We start from the raw sequence: 15,176 nt of genomic DNA, 5'->3' as shown, positions 1-15,176 counted from the left end.
TTTGTTTTCTAAAACAATGTGGGAATATTTAATGTACCTCTGCTCTTTTAGTCACAAAGATTTCACGTTCAGGGTGTGGAGGAATGGAAAGCACAAAAAAGTATCTTTGAAAGGCAAGTATTTTAGTAGGTACATTTATCATCAAGCCTGGTGGTTTTGGTTTATTAATGCATTGCATAATATGATGCCTAAAAGTGGTTCAAGTTTACAGTATGGCTGCCACAAATTGGACTTCAGTGGGCTGTTATCATGCACTCTGGTCATGTCGTTATGTCCGATAGGTTTGGGGTTTGCCAATAAATGATGACAAGGTTAGTGTTTGGTTATTGTGTATTACGAGCTCTCATATATAAAACCTGATCATGAGCAGCTTTAATACATAGCAAAATATTTTTAGTTGATGTGAGAAATACATGTTTGTCTTCACCTTAAGTAGTTTTCTGTACCTTTTTACAACATGAATAATTACTGAGCACTAGAGTCTGCTCTAGGTTTTGCTGGTATTAATCCAGAGTAACCCATTGTCTTTATTAGAGCTATTCTATAATTCCCCATTGTAATTATAATCAAAATATTATATTGAAGTTGTTCAATTTCCATCCCACTTGGACACTGTTACATGTAGGCTAGGGGTTGTTTTGCCTTTCCTGAATTAGTCTTCTACAAAAACTTGTCTCCTTGTATAAATCTTATTTGGGAAGGCCATCAAAATGTGGCTAAGCCATTATCTTAAAATGGCAATTAAAAAACATGGTATGTGTTCACTGTAAAATGTTCTCTATTTAGTTGAAGTGCAGAATCTGACCTATAATTTAAACTATAATTTAAATCTTGATAGGTCAGAGTGTGCTTACTATAGGTTCTTTTCAAAATGTTGATTCAAAACATGAAAGAGGAAATTAAATGGGTGAGCCAGTACATACAGTGCCTGTGGATTACCGGTGGCAGTAAGGGGATTCCAGCATAAAATGGCTTTTGCCTGATGCATGGCATACAGGGAGTCTTCAGCAGAGAGAAAAAGAAAATGCAATTAGAGATACAGTCACTGATGTGTACAAATAAAATAAACTCCTAAAATAATCCAGCACATACCATTTGGAAGGAAGTGTAGTTTTTAAAGTTCTCTTCATTTCAGGACATGTTTTGGCAGTATTCTTTGTAATAAAGATGAAAAAAACCTGTTTCTAACCAAGCGTTCGAAGCCGAAAGACTTGAAGGCTGCAGTCAGTTCAAGTGCTGTGTGAGACAAAAATAACAACCTCGGAGCGTCAGGTTTTCCATTCTTGACGCACCAGGTGAATGGGTTGTTTTATTGAGCGTTTACACTGTGGTGGCAGGGCAGGCCAGAGGAAGGGAGTGTGAAAGAGCGATGCGAGAGCCGAGTCAATACCCGACGTTGTTGGATGTCTGTCAGTACTTGGAACGCTAGGGTTGGCCGCGTTAGCGTTGCCAAGTATTAGCTAAGTGTGCTGCTTTGGCAGCAGATTCTCAGAACGTACTTTTTACAAAGAGGGAGAATAAGTTCAATTTAAAAAGAACAAAAATCTGTAAGGGCAATTATTTTGAGGGCCATTTCAACACTCACCCTGAATTTCTCTGACTTCCCAAATAGCTCTCTAGTCTGCATATTTAAAACCAAACAAACTTTGTAATTTTATTTGTATTTCTTGATTTTTTTCTTGATTTAACACTTGTTTTCCTTTTTAAGTTGCAGATAAGTGTTTACAAAACTCTTCTAATTTTAAAAGGCCGTTACAGTCCAAAATGTGTCTTTTCAGTTGAGTTCAGTGAAACAGGAACACTAGGGGCTAAAGTGCATTCACTTCTACAGCCTTAAAATAACAAGGTGGCTTACTCATGTCCGTTACTTCAAGTGTTTATGTAACTACATTGTATTTACTTTTCTATTGCATATGAGCAACTAATTACTATAGCACCTCTCACTTCTCATAGTATTTATATTTTTGTAGTCACCAGCAACTTTAAACACGAACAAAAAAAGCATAGCACTCTGTAGGCTGTACAGAAGGACTCGGGGGAAAAAGAAAAAATATATATATAAAAAAAAAACAGCACCCCTCTGCGTCTCCCATCTACCATCCTGAGTGCGAATTCCTTTTTCTTGCTAATCAAGGGGTTGACTGTTCTCATTGTATTCCGATTCCTTCTTCCCAGTCTCCTGTAGTCTGTTGTGCAAAGAGAGGTAGAGGTGGGGATTGGGGCGTGAAGAGGGATTCCTGAAAGGTCAGGAGAGACGCATGTTGTTCTTCCTGAACCGCCTCCTGTTTCCCCATAAACAGTAATGCAGACCCACATTTTACATTATTTAGTTAAAGATCTGCTGTGTCATACTGCTTCACAGGACAGGAGATATGGTTCTCATTTCAAAGAAACTAAAATTTTGAGATGTCGTAACTTGAGAATGACAGATAAGAAGGGAGAAAGGTGATAATACATATGCAGGCACTATGGGAATGCATCTGTGTTATATGGGAAGGATACCAAATCACTACCGTGCACTATGGCGAGACAGGTTTTGATGGCTGGGCGTGTTGAGAAAGGAGATGATGAGAAGGATCTCACGAATAGCTCTGTCATTCAATGTATGTAGCCAAACTTTTCCATTACCTGCACCTTTTGGGAGCTTTTGTGTGCACCTGAAGGATCTGAAGCATTAAAGGATGATAAGTCTTTGCTGACTAACTCCGGAGGGGTTCTCAAAGAATATGGATGGTAGAAAACAAGATCTGTAAAGCAGCGTGCTGAACAGTTAATGCATCCTTTTTTTTTTTCTCCTTTGAAAAAAGGAAACTGGCAATTGCCTAAGATAACAAATAGGAGGGGAGAGACAGAGCAGTCCCATGCCAGTGGCATGTAATCAGAATTACAGAACTGTGTGTAGCTTTGTAAGGCCTGCCTGTACATTAGGACAGCACTACTGCAGGTTTAATACTGCAAGCACCTGTATGGCAAATACTTCCCAGTGGGATAACCACAAGGTTGACTGAGGAATAGATTGATTACCGGAGGAGGCATGCCAGGGGACCGGCAGGGGAACTGAACCTGCCGTTCTTGCCATGGAAATGGAACGACAGTAAAACACATCTCCAGTCAAAGACTTTCGGGTGTGACACAGTTCGGGAATCTGCTCGTGGCCCCGGCACTTTCAGTTCTTTGTAAAGGCTCCTGGTTGAGCCCTGGTAACTTCTATGGGTCTACTGTGGGTGAAGTCAAACTGGGCACTTCAGGACACTTCCAACTACTCTTCTCAGCAGTATGTTGCAATCTCCCAGACAAGACTGGCACACACGCAGTGTGTCAGTGCCAGCGCGAACAAGGGAGCGGGGATGATGTGGCCGTCTGTATCCAGAGCAGGATGATGTGGCTGTCTGCATACAGGGCAGGACCGCGGCAGGCACAGTTTACATTGGTTTGCACACAGAACCACACCCAAAGGCTTGAGGTGTTTTTCCTCTATACCCTCCTAAAACTAAATGAAACAGTCCAGCTTTTAACTGCTCACAGTTAAGAGTAAGCTGTGTAACTTTGTGCTGCACGAGAGCAGAGCACAATGGGCATATTTAGAATCTGTGGAGAGGATGCTGAGAAATCTGCTGCTGCTTGGCTGTTAGTTAATGCCGTGCAGTCAGGCTGTAATCGCTGATAAAACAGCATGGGAAATTAATCAGCATATGTATCAGATCTGGTGTAGCAGGAGTGCTGTGAATGAATGTGAAAGGTTACTTTGTTAATTCTGAAGGTGCAGTTAGTTAATAAACTAAAGTTTACTTTTCAGACTGAAAAATGGATAGCAGCTATCTGGATAGCAACAGCTAGCTCCAGTTCTTGTGTGCTGTTCTCTGACTTGGCAAGAAAAGAGGCAGTTACTAAATCAATATGAGCTATTCTGGAGAGAAGGAAGTATTTATTTTGTCTGGCACTCCATGTCCCTTTTGCATAACAATGCATGATTAATTATTCTTCTGTCACTTATGAGCTTCTTGGTTTGTCTGTGGCCAGATCCAGTTTGTTACTTAAACGGTTTGATGAGCAACAGCAAGAAATTTCCTATCCCTCTTAAATATATTCCAGTTAATAAATATATTAGTTAAATATATTTTATTACTGCTCTTTGTTAACTAACTTCACAACTCTATGAAAGAAACAAATATGGTTGTATGTTTATCAACAGGCCAAGTTCTCATAGAAATTTCAAGAACGCACAAGAAACTTAATGACAGTCTAGAGGAGAGTGTAAGTTAAACAATTTCTTCTTTTAATTTATTTTCCTTTTGAAAGTATAAATGATTCTTGCCAATTTTTAATAACCCTTCATTCATTTGCTTTTAAAGTTCAAAACATTTCATAAAGAAATTATATCTGAACTGGAGAAGAAAACAGACCTGGATGTAAAATATATGAATGTAAGTACATTCAATTCTAAAAGTCATATTTTAGTGATGTATTGCTAGTCAAAGAATGTTTCAGAAATTGTTCCTGAACAGTTAATTAATCAATATGTTAGAACTGAGCTGTAGATACATAAACATGGCAAAAATTTTCATACGTATTTTGAGTTAAAAGGGAACCAGTGCATGACTTAATAGTATTTTTAAACTAAAATTGAGAAAGGCAATTGCCTAACTCATTTGATGTGTATTAGTGATATCCCATAGATTTTGGTAATGCTTTTTAGTCACTTACCCAGTTACACTGCTGAGTGCATTATGAGATGTTTTAAATGCTTTGCTTGCAGGCAACTTTAAAGAGGTACCAAACTGAACACAGAAGCAAATTAGATTCCTTAGAGAAGTCTCAGGCTGAGCTGAAAAAAATCAGAAGGAAAAGCCAAGGAGCACGAAATGTAATGAAATATGAGCACAAAGAAATGGAGGTCAGTGTCTCTCAAGTTATTTGTTTCTTTCGTTGTATGCGAACTGGTTAACAGAAAATGTTGAGCTATCACAGGTCACATCTGAGTCTGTTTTAAAACTTGACTTCTGAAGCTGACCACAATTTTTATATATGCAATGTTATTAGTTAATAGACATAACTCCTCTGTAAGTTGTTTGGCAACAGTTAAACTCTGCAGTTTCAAAGAACATGCATTTTTGGTTCCTCGACATTGGTTTATGTTAAAGGCACTCCTAGAGTATATATTCCAGTTGAAATTAAGCTCTGGACTGCTCTGCTCTACATATTCAGAGACTTTTCTGCTTCAGTTTCTAGGTTTATCCCTTGACCACTACTTGATTTAATTTTTTTTTTTAAAGCACCTCTGTAACTACACCTTTATGCAGAGGTTTACACAGGGAGTCAGCTACGCTACGCAAATTCAGTACTAATTTGCTATAAATTAATTTCCCAAAGTAGGCAAATGCCGACTTCTGTTATCACTTATTATTACCTCTCCTACTGATCTTAAACCAGCATTGCCATCTTGAGGCAAAATAAGAAATGGCAAGGCAATGAAGAGAAACTCTATTTCAGGTAGTAAGCCATATTCTGGTTGTCATGTATCTCGGAAAATACTTGGCATTGATATTTTTATCTGCACAATACTTTTATTTTGTGCTAGCTTATATGTTTTTTTCCTCCATATTTTTCTATTTTAATTTTCTTTTCAAAGAAAGCTTTGTTTATAACACGGTACAGTAAACATAAATAGTACTAGCTCCTGTTTCTTACTATCTATCTTTTAACCTGCATTCATAACTTTTTCTTTTTAAGGTATTGGACTGAGAATTCAAAGATTGGCATTTAATCACAGTTTAGCCATGAATCCTCATAACCTCAGACAAATATAGTTTAGTCTTTTTAGTAACTCATTTTCCCCTCTCTGAAATGAAGTAGAGATTCATCATAGCTTTGTGAGAGTAAACGTAACTGCTATGGAGCAGATTAAGGTAATTAGTCTAATTGGAACACCTGTGGCCTTAAAATTGCTCAGCACAGTTGCTGCTTTGATGGCATATTCTTTTTTACTGCCGTATTTTATTTAGAGGCTAAAAGACTGTTTCTTGTTTTGCTTCACTCCCCCCCTCCCCGTAAATAGATGCTCGATTCCCTGTAATAAGAATGTACGTTTACCTGATGAGATGAGGGAAGTTGGGTGTGTGCGTGAACAAAGAGAGATTTGCGAGTAGAGCCAGGCTACCCCACCCCACCTTTCCAAAAACTTTTTCTAAGGCTTTTGGAGTTTGCCTCAGTAATTGGATGTAGTATCAAATAAAACTCAGACACTGTATGTCATTTTTTTTTCTTTTTTCCTTAGTATTTGGAAACCGTGAGCTCTCGACAGAGTGATATTCAGAGATTTATTGCAGAAGGCTGCAGAGAAGCTCTCCTTGAAGAAAAAAGAAGATTCTGTTTTCTGGTTGACAAGCACTGCAGCTTTACCCAGCACATGCATTTCTATCACATTCAGGTCAGTGGCATGAGTGTAAACAGAAATGAAACTCCTGAAATCTAATCATATAGGAGATCAGACTGCCATAAATTGCACGGAGGAACACGGTAGTGCCAGACAAGTGTTGTGCTGGGTTCATAGAAAATGTTTACAATGCAATATTCTCTTAAATGTATTGTAGCAACAATAAAGGGTTACTGTGACTTTTTAAAAATCATATATTACAAAAAAAATTTATGGACTGATCAGGTATTTCCAGTATCTGACCCTGAAAAAGGACAGTCTCTTTCTACAACATTTTATTTGTTTCAAAGAGGTATTACTTACAAAAATCTTTGAAAAGACTTCCATTTTGCTGGTGTTATCATTTTTGGTATAATGAAAATTAAAAAGTAGATCTGTGCAATTTTATGAAAACGTGTATCTTTGACAAGTACCTTTTAAACCTGGATGCAGTGTGCGGACTTCCTAAAATCCAAGCTGCCTGGGTGGCAGGAAATCTGTAGCGATGCCACCAAAGTGCCTGAAAAAGTCAGAATGATGATAGACGAAATCAGGACACCTGGTTCCACTCCGATATCGGGAACTCCACAGCCTTCACCAATGATAGAGAGGAACACCACGGTATGTTGTTCTTTGAGGGTTAAAGGGTCTCTTGCTTAAATGGGAGAAGAGTGGCTTTGCTAGTACCTTCTTTTGTACCTAAGCATTTGAGATCAAGTCTATGATGTACCCCAGTTGGAATATACTGGGGCTGGGTATGAAAGCAAAATCATTAAGCTGAAGCTCTGCTACTAGAAAAATACACAGCAGAGTAGGTACAAGCACATATCCAAACACGGCTCAGTTTTCAGTTGGGTGCCTAGGACTTTTCCTGCAGAGCCCAGCCTCAGACTGCTTTTGTTCTAACCATTCCACTTCCTACGTTCTTATCTGTAAGTAGTAGTAATTACGTGTAATAAAATGTTATTTTCTATTTTCTTTTCTTCTTTCCTCCATGATTCTTATTGACGTATCAGAGTACAGGTTAAATTCTAAATTCTACCTCTTTGTATGTTGTGTTACCATTAGTTGTTGAATTTCTAAATGATATTAGTAAATTTGTAAAAAAAACAACAACAAAAAAAAAACAACCAAAAAACAAAACAAAACAACAACAACAACAACAAACCTCTGGAGATAATCTAGGTGTAACTGTGCTGCTTGTGGGGAAAAAAAGGCTATCGTAGCATTCCCACTAACAAACGTTTATCAAGGACAGAAGCCTCTTAGAAGGTATTCTATCAGCAATTTCACAGGAACATGAGGGCTTTCTGACGGGTCTAAATTTGTGTCATTTGGGAATATTTAAGCATTGCTTTCTAGAATTTAATGTTGCAACTAAGTTGTCACCGACTCCTCAGTATTGTGATACTGTTGTTTTTGTGACTCTAGATTGGAAATGATTTTTATCCTCATCATGACAATGCATCAAAGGTGCCCCCTGCTCCTACAGGTAGGGCGTACACTAGTCCGCTAGTTGATATGTTTAACAATCCTGCAACGGTTCCAAAGACATCTTCTGAAAAACTAAATAATTCAGCAGGTAAGTGTCACTTTGTTGCAAACTATGTAAGTGTAAATGACACACTATAGTGTTTGAAATTACCTTAGGACTTCTTGACTACTACGATGATGTGAATTCCAGGACATAGAGGAGTAGAAAATGGTCTTTACAAAGTATTTATCTAAGTTACCTAACAGGAGAAATATGTGTTATAAGAAGAGAAGAACTGTTTGCAGTAAAATGCAGGTCAAGATAGGTAGATCCTATTTTAAGCACTTTCTGTGTCCCTGATTAACCCAGCTTAACTGTTCTTAAGACTTCCAATCTTATCAGAAAAATACATTCTATAATTTTGAACAAGATACATCTGAGTGATTACTTCAGTGTACACAAATAAACTACTATTACAGTCTTGCTTTGGTTTCCTTTAAGGGCACGTAGCAGTTAAGGAAGAATGCACATGGGACAAAATGAGCACTGTCTTGTAGTTCTTTCCTGAAATGTGAAATCCTATTAAGATCTGTTTTCTAAGTTTCTAGTACGTTGATTTTTTTTTTTTTTTTTTTTTTTTTTTTACTTTCTCTGCTATAGAGAAGGAAGGGAAAGAACTAAGCCTAGAACACAACATAAGAAATGCAGAACTCTTCAGTGTGATAATAGCAATTCCAGCATTTTGTCCTTAAAAATGCATTTACAATATATTGTACTGGTCAAGTAACATACAATTTTGAGGCCTCCTTTGTGTTGTCCTCTGGTGAACATCTAGTGTCTGCAAAGTGCCAAGCAGCTGCAACTCTCATCGATTCAGCTGAAGTTGAGTGCTAGGCACATTTGAAAATGAAATCTTGCACTTTAAACACAGTTACATTTTTTTAGAATGGAAAATTTTCAAAGGTCTTTTACGGCTGTGAACGTTTAGCATTTTTCATCCCAAAAGAGGAAAGAAGTAGCAAGTTAAAACTTACACAACTTTTTAAGTCTGTTGGTTCAGCTTTGGGGGGGTGTGGTGTGTATATAAATGCACATGCTAATTAAGAACTTCATGGTGCTAAGAAACATTGGCAGATAATTGAGAGGTGTCTAAGTGGCAACCAGAGCAGTACAAAGTCTCACAACTTGATTTGCACTTGAATATTCCTTTATCTACTTTTTTTTCCCTGTCAGACTCCTAATTGTATTTAATTTTGTCAGTGTGTGGCTAATTTTGCCTTTTTTTTTTTTTTTTTTTTGCTTTGTTTTTCTCTTTTTGACAGAGAATTCAGATGATGCCAGTTTATCGCGTTCAACTTCTGTTGCCACGGGACTAAATATAATGAAAAGGCAAAAAGTAAAGACAATCTTCCCACATACTGCTGGAAGTAACAAGACGTTGCTTAGCTTTGCACAGGGGGATATCATCACACTTCTTGTAGCTGAAGAAAAGGATGGCTGGCTTTATGGGGAACATGACGCAACTAAAGTGTAAGATAATCAATATATTACCCAGTTTGAACATGAAGGAAAAAGGTGGCTCATCAGATTTTGTTAGCAGACATTAGTAAATCCTTTCCACCTTTTTTGCTGGCTGTCATGACTGGGGACTTGGGAGTCTTTCTGTAAGGTAAATGACTGCACTTATTTTACGGAGATTTTGTGCACTAATTTGGTATCATCAGAAATCGGGTCTTTGAAAGTGAAGTCTCAGTTCATTGAGTCTACCGTTTTGTCCACTGTTGTCTTTTGAAATATCTTTCCAATTTTATGGAATATGAAATAGAAAAATTTTTCCCATTACAGAAAAGGATGGTTTCCGTCATCATACACTAGACCGCTAGAAGAACCAGCGGAAGAAAAAGCATTTGTCCCAGTGCCAAGGTAAGGTTTTGGGTGGGACTTGCAGAAATGCCCACATCTTCTCTAACATTTATTAAAAATGTTATCTTTCTGCTCATGTTTGTTGTTGTTCAGTACCATATACAGTAAATACTTTCTAACAGTCTGTAGTATGATGCCTTGAGTACATTAACATGTTTTAACGGTCACACAAAGACCCAAGAACTAGCTTCACCCCAACTTTAATGTAGAGTCCCACTGACTTCAATGGGATTGTACGCCTGCATTAACTTTCAGCCCGTGCGCTTTTGTGCTTTCCTGGGGCGAAAGGTAAGTGAGAGATGTGTTATGGGAACTGAAAATGTTATTTGTTGGGTTCTGTCTTGCAGTCCTGCACCAATCCGAAGTATTAGTTCTGTAAATCTTGTGGAAAAAGGTGATGTTGTCCTCCCACCGCCAGACTATCTGGGGTCTTTGCAAACAGATAAAAGAATGGAGTCTTCCAAAGGTACGACGGTTAAAACACCAACTGACAGACCAGAAAATACAGGTCCGGTAAGTAATCGATACCATGAATCCAAATACACTGCCCTGCTTACTTGTGTTGACGTACTTAGCTGAGCTCTTACATGAGGCCCTGGAATATTCTACCTTAGCTACTTGTACTTGGCTTCAGCAGCCCTTCGACGTAGCTCTCCTCAGGAGTATCGCACGTTTTTGGCATTTCAATCCATCTGTAGTAATAGGAAGGGAGAAGAACTGTTCAGGGATATAACTAAGAGTACTAGACTTACTCTGCATAGCAAACCTGGGGAAAGAAATATATGAAACGTGAAATTCTCACAGAAAGTAGTACAAATCCATCATCTTAAGTGATTTTAGAGCTATAGAGGGACAGGGGATTTAAAACAGCATAAACTCTGTATTCAGGAATGCTTTACGCAACCCCATGAAAGTCAGTGTTGGTTTTGTGGATGTTGCTGAGGGATATATGTATTAACTAACATCTATATTCAGCAAAACCACAGCTGAGTAGAAACACATTTTTATTAATAGATAATGCTATGTAAAGCTCAGTATTTCTGCTATTAAGTCTGCATTCAAACAATGATTCAAAATGAAGACTAATCTAATCAAATTAAGCACTTACTTGTCTTTTTCTTGCTGCTTGTTTAAATAAATATTTTGCTGATGTGTACCTAATGGTGATAAATGTTCTTGAGACTTTCTTCAAAAAGCCTCTTGAAGCAGAGATCACATTTTGATGGCAAAAAACCTTCTGTGATTTTTATATATGTTTATTAAATATAGTTGTCACTGCTAAAATTGAGAGACTGTAGTAGAATAAGATGCAAGGTTCCATTAGGAGGTACCACAGCAAACTTCTCAGAAGTCAAGAATCCTATACTTGGCTGCCAGTAGCTAAAAAAAATCACATTTTATTATTTATCGGTATGACTAAAATATTTTATCAATATAACATCTAAACAAATTTTGGGTTGTCCTTCTCACAGATGTCTTTGCTTTCTAAGTAGTCTGTTGAATCATACAGTAGAAGTTGAAGTGGCCTTTGTAAATGTCCACTTTATGGAAGTAAAATTAACTAAAAAAAAACTTAAAAAGCAGAAACTGGAAGTTTGTTGCATTGCATTTTGATTAATGGTGAGAGAGTCCAATTAAGTTCAAAGGATGACAGAATATTTATAACGGTACTCCTGTAAAATGGGAAGGCATCAGGAAACAATGGGCATCTTAGAAGGAGGGGCGGCTTCTTTGGTCTCATTTAAGCCTGCTATTAGGATGTCGCATATATCTACAGCATTTTTTACTTAGAGGTATTAGGCATTGGAGGGGGCTAACAGGTCTTTGTTATATTGACAAGCAAAGAGAATGAACTGTGTTTAAATAAGTGAAAATAGAAACATTTGCTTAATAATAACAAAAATATAACTAATTTCCAATACCTCACTCTAGAACTGTAGAAGAAACTACAACTGGAAGGACACAGGCATGACACAAATTACATCAATTGTCAGTAACATCTGAATTTAAAACTCTTATCCACATTTCGAAAGCATGGAGAAAGAGAGAATTTTAACAAATGGGAGGAAAGGAAACGAAATTATATTCCTTTTCTTTCTTGAGTAAATAGTGCGTCTTCAAAGAAATCACTTTTGTAACCACATCATAGACTTTAATCTAGGTCTTAAAAGAAGAACAGGTCACCTCAACTGTACAAATGTAAGAAATGTGGAAGACTGCTGGAGGTTCGGCTGTACAGGCCTTGCAGAAATGTTCCCTCCAGCTGTACTTGGCTTTGTAAAGCCACTCTCCAGCTATTTCAGAAGAGCAGCTATAGATACAACACAGAGACACTTCTACTAACTACTGCCAAAGTCTCTCTTGCAGATGCAGAAACTGAAACAACAAAGTATCTTTTCTCTGGCAGGGAGGGGAAAAAAGGCTAGTGCTTCCCATGACAGAGAATCTGTGATCCTGAACATGCATGAAGAGCTAGAAGCAGAGCCAAGAGTCTTTCATGACGAAAAGGATGGAAGTTGCTTCACAGGGAGTTGTGAAGCTCTCCTCTCCGTTAGAGATCTTATCCCATTTAGATTAGACTAGTAATGGTTTGGGATTTTTTTTTTTTTTTAATCTAAATATTCCTATTAAAAGATTAGCTTTTTTTTGGTCAGAACAGTCTAATATTAGCATCTATATATTTGAATATAGCATATTTGAATCCACATTCAAGTAGGTGGTTTTATTTATCAGTAATGAACCTTGTTGCATAGGAAGTCTATAATTTGTGCAGTGACATCATGTTTCTAGGACAATGTTTTTCTATGAGGAATAAAGCTTTTCCAATGCATGAAATGAATATCAAGAAATAAGATCTAAATTTCCGTGTTCAGTCACTTTCAAATCAAATAACTGGGAACTTCTAAAATGATTATGAAGAAAAGCATCTATATTTTGACACACTTGTGGTTTTCATTTTGGGATAAAGACGCAATGAGCCTTCACAATTCTGTGATGTCAGATTTAGACACTGGTTCAGTTACTCCCTGGCTAGCTGTTGAGACCTAGGGGATCATCACGTCCTTCAAATGTTCGCAATAGTTAAAAGATGTATCAGCCTGTGGAAGCTGCCCAGCAAGCAGTACAGCGAGGTCTTTGCCCTGTGACAAGTGAAAGGTGACTTACTATAGAGCTTTACAATTCCTGAGTCCGTTAAATTGTCTCAGTATCACTGTACGGTGCTGGCGCCTTTAGTATGGCTAACTGTCCTCAGTCGGTTCTCGAGGAGTCACCGTAAGGGTTGCTTTGTTTGTTCTGTGGCATTACTGCAGGGGGGTTAGGAATAAACGTGAGGCTTGTGGACTAACATTTCTTGTCGAACTGAAAAACCAAGAGGAATGGCAGATCATTTAGCTGACAGACTAGGACAGAATTGTAATTAGAACAGTATATTCTCCTTGGAGGCCAGAATGGGCTAATAGCCTCTTAAGAGTGGAAAACAAATAAATCTTTTCTGAGATTCTAAATTTCCACAGGGAGAGCAAGATAAAAAAAGGAATTTTGGAGTATAAAATAATGACTACTCTTGTTGAGGTACCCCGTAACTCATAGCAGCTACCTTTTCACTGTGACCCCATGATTCTTCTTACCTGTTACCATACAAAATAAGGAAGAGAACTGCAGAGGAGAGTCGCTGCACTTGAACCCAAGTGTTCTGCTCCAAAGTCACTATTTACTTTCATTCTTTTGGAAAGTTGCAGAGCTTCCTTGTCTTTCCCACTGCTGTGCAAGTCACCAGCCCCCACACCACCATAAAGCTTTGGAAATAAGCTCATCGTTATACCAGGCTGGTTTGTACAGAATTTACATACATACATTTACAATTTACATACATGTAAAACAGTATGCTTACAGTGTCCTTTATGCAGAAGCAGGACACGATTCATTGAGGCATCTTATTTTTGTTTCAGAATACACAGAAAAAATAGCTGAGGATTTCAAGGAGGAGAGATGAGGAATGGTTCTTGCAAGTTAAATCGTTCATGCTGGGTTAGGTAGGACAGTACGATGCAGAACAATATCAACTAAAAAAGACTTAGTAGTCGATGGAGCTTTGATAAGGGTTGGTGTTCAGTAAGAAGCAGCATGTAATTCAGGCATTCATTAAATTCTAATGAATTTTAAGGGCTAATTAGGCCTAATTCTAAGGTCCAATTCTATTTATGACTGATGTACACAAGCAATTTCATTGGAATCACAAGTCAAGCACATGCTTAAGAACCCTGCTGAAGAAGGTCCTGAATAACTGGAGGTTTCTTCACCTGCACCATGGTATCGTGACTGTGGTAGCTAGGAACTACTGGCACAGTAGATGGTGCACCTGAAAAAGAAAGGCTCACAGGCCTTTGTTCAGCAGTGAAATTTTAAGTATTGAAAACAAAATGGTCATATAGACTGAATGATTAGTAAAAGTCAAGCTGCTACATAAAAGGTGACTGCATATTGCTGCTTCTACATGCAAGAATGTATATTCAAATTTTCACTTTGAACTTTATCTGACACCTATTAGAAGCAATGCAATTAGTTTGCAGCTTGAAATACGTCATTTTTAAGTATGATTATTACTCAAAGTTGGGGGGGGGGGGGGGGGAAGTAGAAATTAACTGTTAGCCAAAACTTCCACGTAGCACAACAGGTTTGCGAAAGGTAATACTTTGCAACAGGTTTCCATTTTATCACACCTGGAACGCTGCATCCTGTAGTAGCACTGTGACAGAGCGACACCGCCATCTTTTGGGTTAGCTTAACTTCACAAGAAGGACGCACGTCACAGAAGTACAGTGCAAACCGTAGCTCTAAAAACAAGTCTTTTCAGATTGTACACTTAGACATGACAGTTTCATTATCATGAAATATTAGCAATAGCTATGCAAAACTATTCCTCCTGTTGTATCGCTCCCATACGTACAATGCATATTAAATATGTGCATGCCATCAGCTGTTTTCTTGCTTTTCTTGCCACCGCTACTCACAAGTCACAGGAGATACCTGAACTTGTACTTTGTAAATCAACAGTAGCTAAACACAGAAGGTTGTATAAAAAAACTCTACATAACACTGATCAGAAATCTGCCCTCACTTCAGGCCTTTAATATTTAAATATGTCATTATGCTGGCTGCTGTCTTTTTTAGCTTCATGATTTTACAATTACATGAAGATACACTGACTGTGTTCGCTCTGTACGATCCGCTCCAAGCGTAGCTTTGGCATTTTGCTGTGACAACCAGCAGTTTATAAATTATGCTACAGAAACAGTATGGTGTATTTGTGCTGCAAGTAGTTCTGTGCTTTTTCTTTTGGATGATGGCTGTTCCAGTGACATTTCA

At 37.9% G+C, this 15,176-nt stretch overlaps 1 protein-coding gene across 1 annotated transcript in view; it reads left to right on the top strand.

The window, feature by feature from the left end:
• The window catches only part of BAIAP2L1 (BAR/IMD domain containing adaptor protein 2 like 1), a gene marked incomplete at its 5' end in the record, with an annotated part of 46,051 nt that overhangs the window by 29,484 nt on the left and 1,391 nt on the right, over positions 1-15,176 (top strand). Inside the window, 9 exons of the mRNA XM_082311833.1 lie at positions 4,193-4,254; positions 4,353-4,424; positions 4,757-4,894; positions 6,275-6,427; positions 6,866-7,033; positions 7,844-7,994; positions 9,209-9,416; positions 9,732-9,809; positions 10,157-10,322. Of these exons, the coding sequence (XP_082167959.1) occupies positions 4,193-4,254; positions 4,353-4,424; positions 4,757-4,894; positions 6,275-6,427; positions 6,866-7,033; positions 7,844-7,994; positions 9,209-9,416; positions 9,732-9,809; positions 10,157-10,322 (1,196 nt within the window). The remainder of the gene's footprint in view (positions 1-4,192; positions 4,255-4,352; positions 4,425-4,756; positions 4,895-6,274; positions 6,428-6,865; positions 7,034-7,843; positions 7,995-9,208; positions 9,417-9,731; positions 9,810-10,156; positions 10,323-15,176) is intronic.

The sequence above is a fragment of the Platalea leucorodia genome (genome assembly GCF_965183815.1).
Source record: "Platalea leucorodia genome assembly, chromosome: 5".
NCBI classification, from domain to species: Eukaryota; Metazoa; Chordata; class Aves; order Pelecaniformes; family Threskiornithidae; genus Platalea; species Platalea leucorodia.
This window is presented reverse-complemented; position numbering and strand designations above follow the sequence as displayed.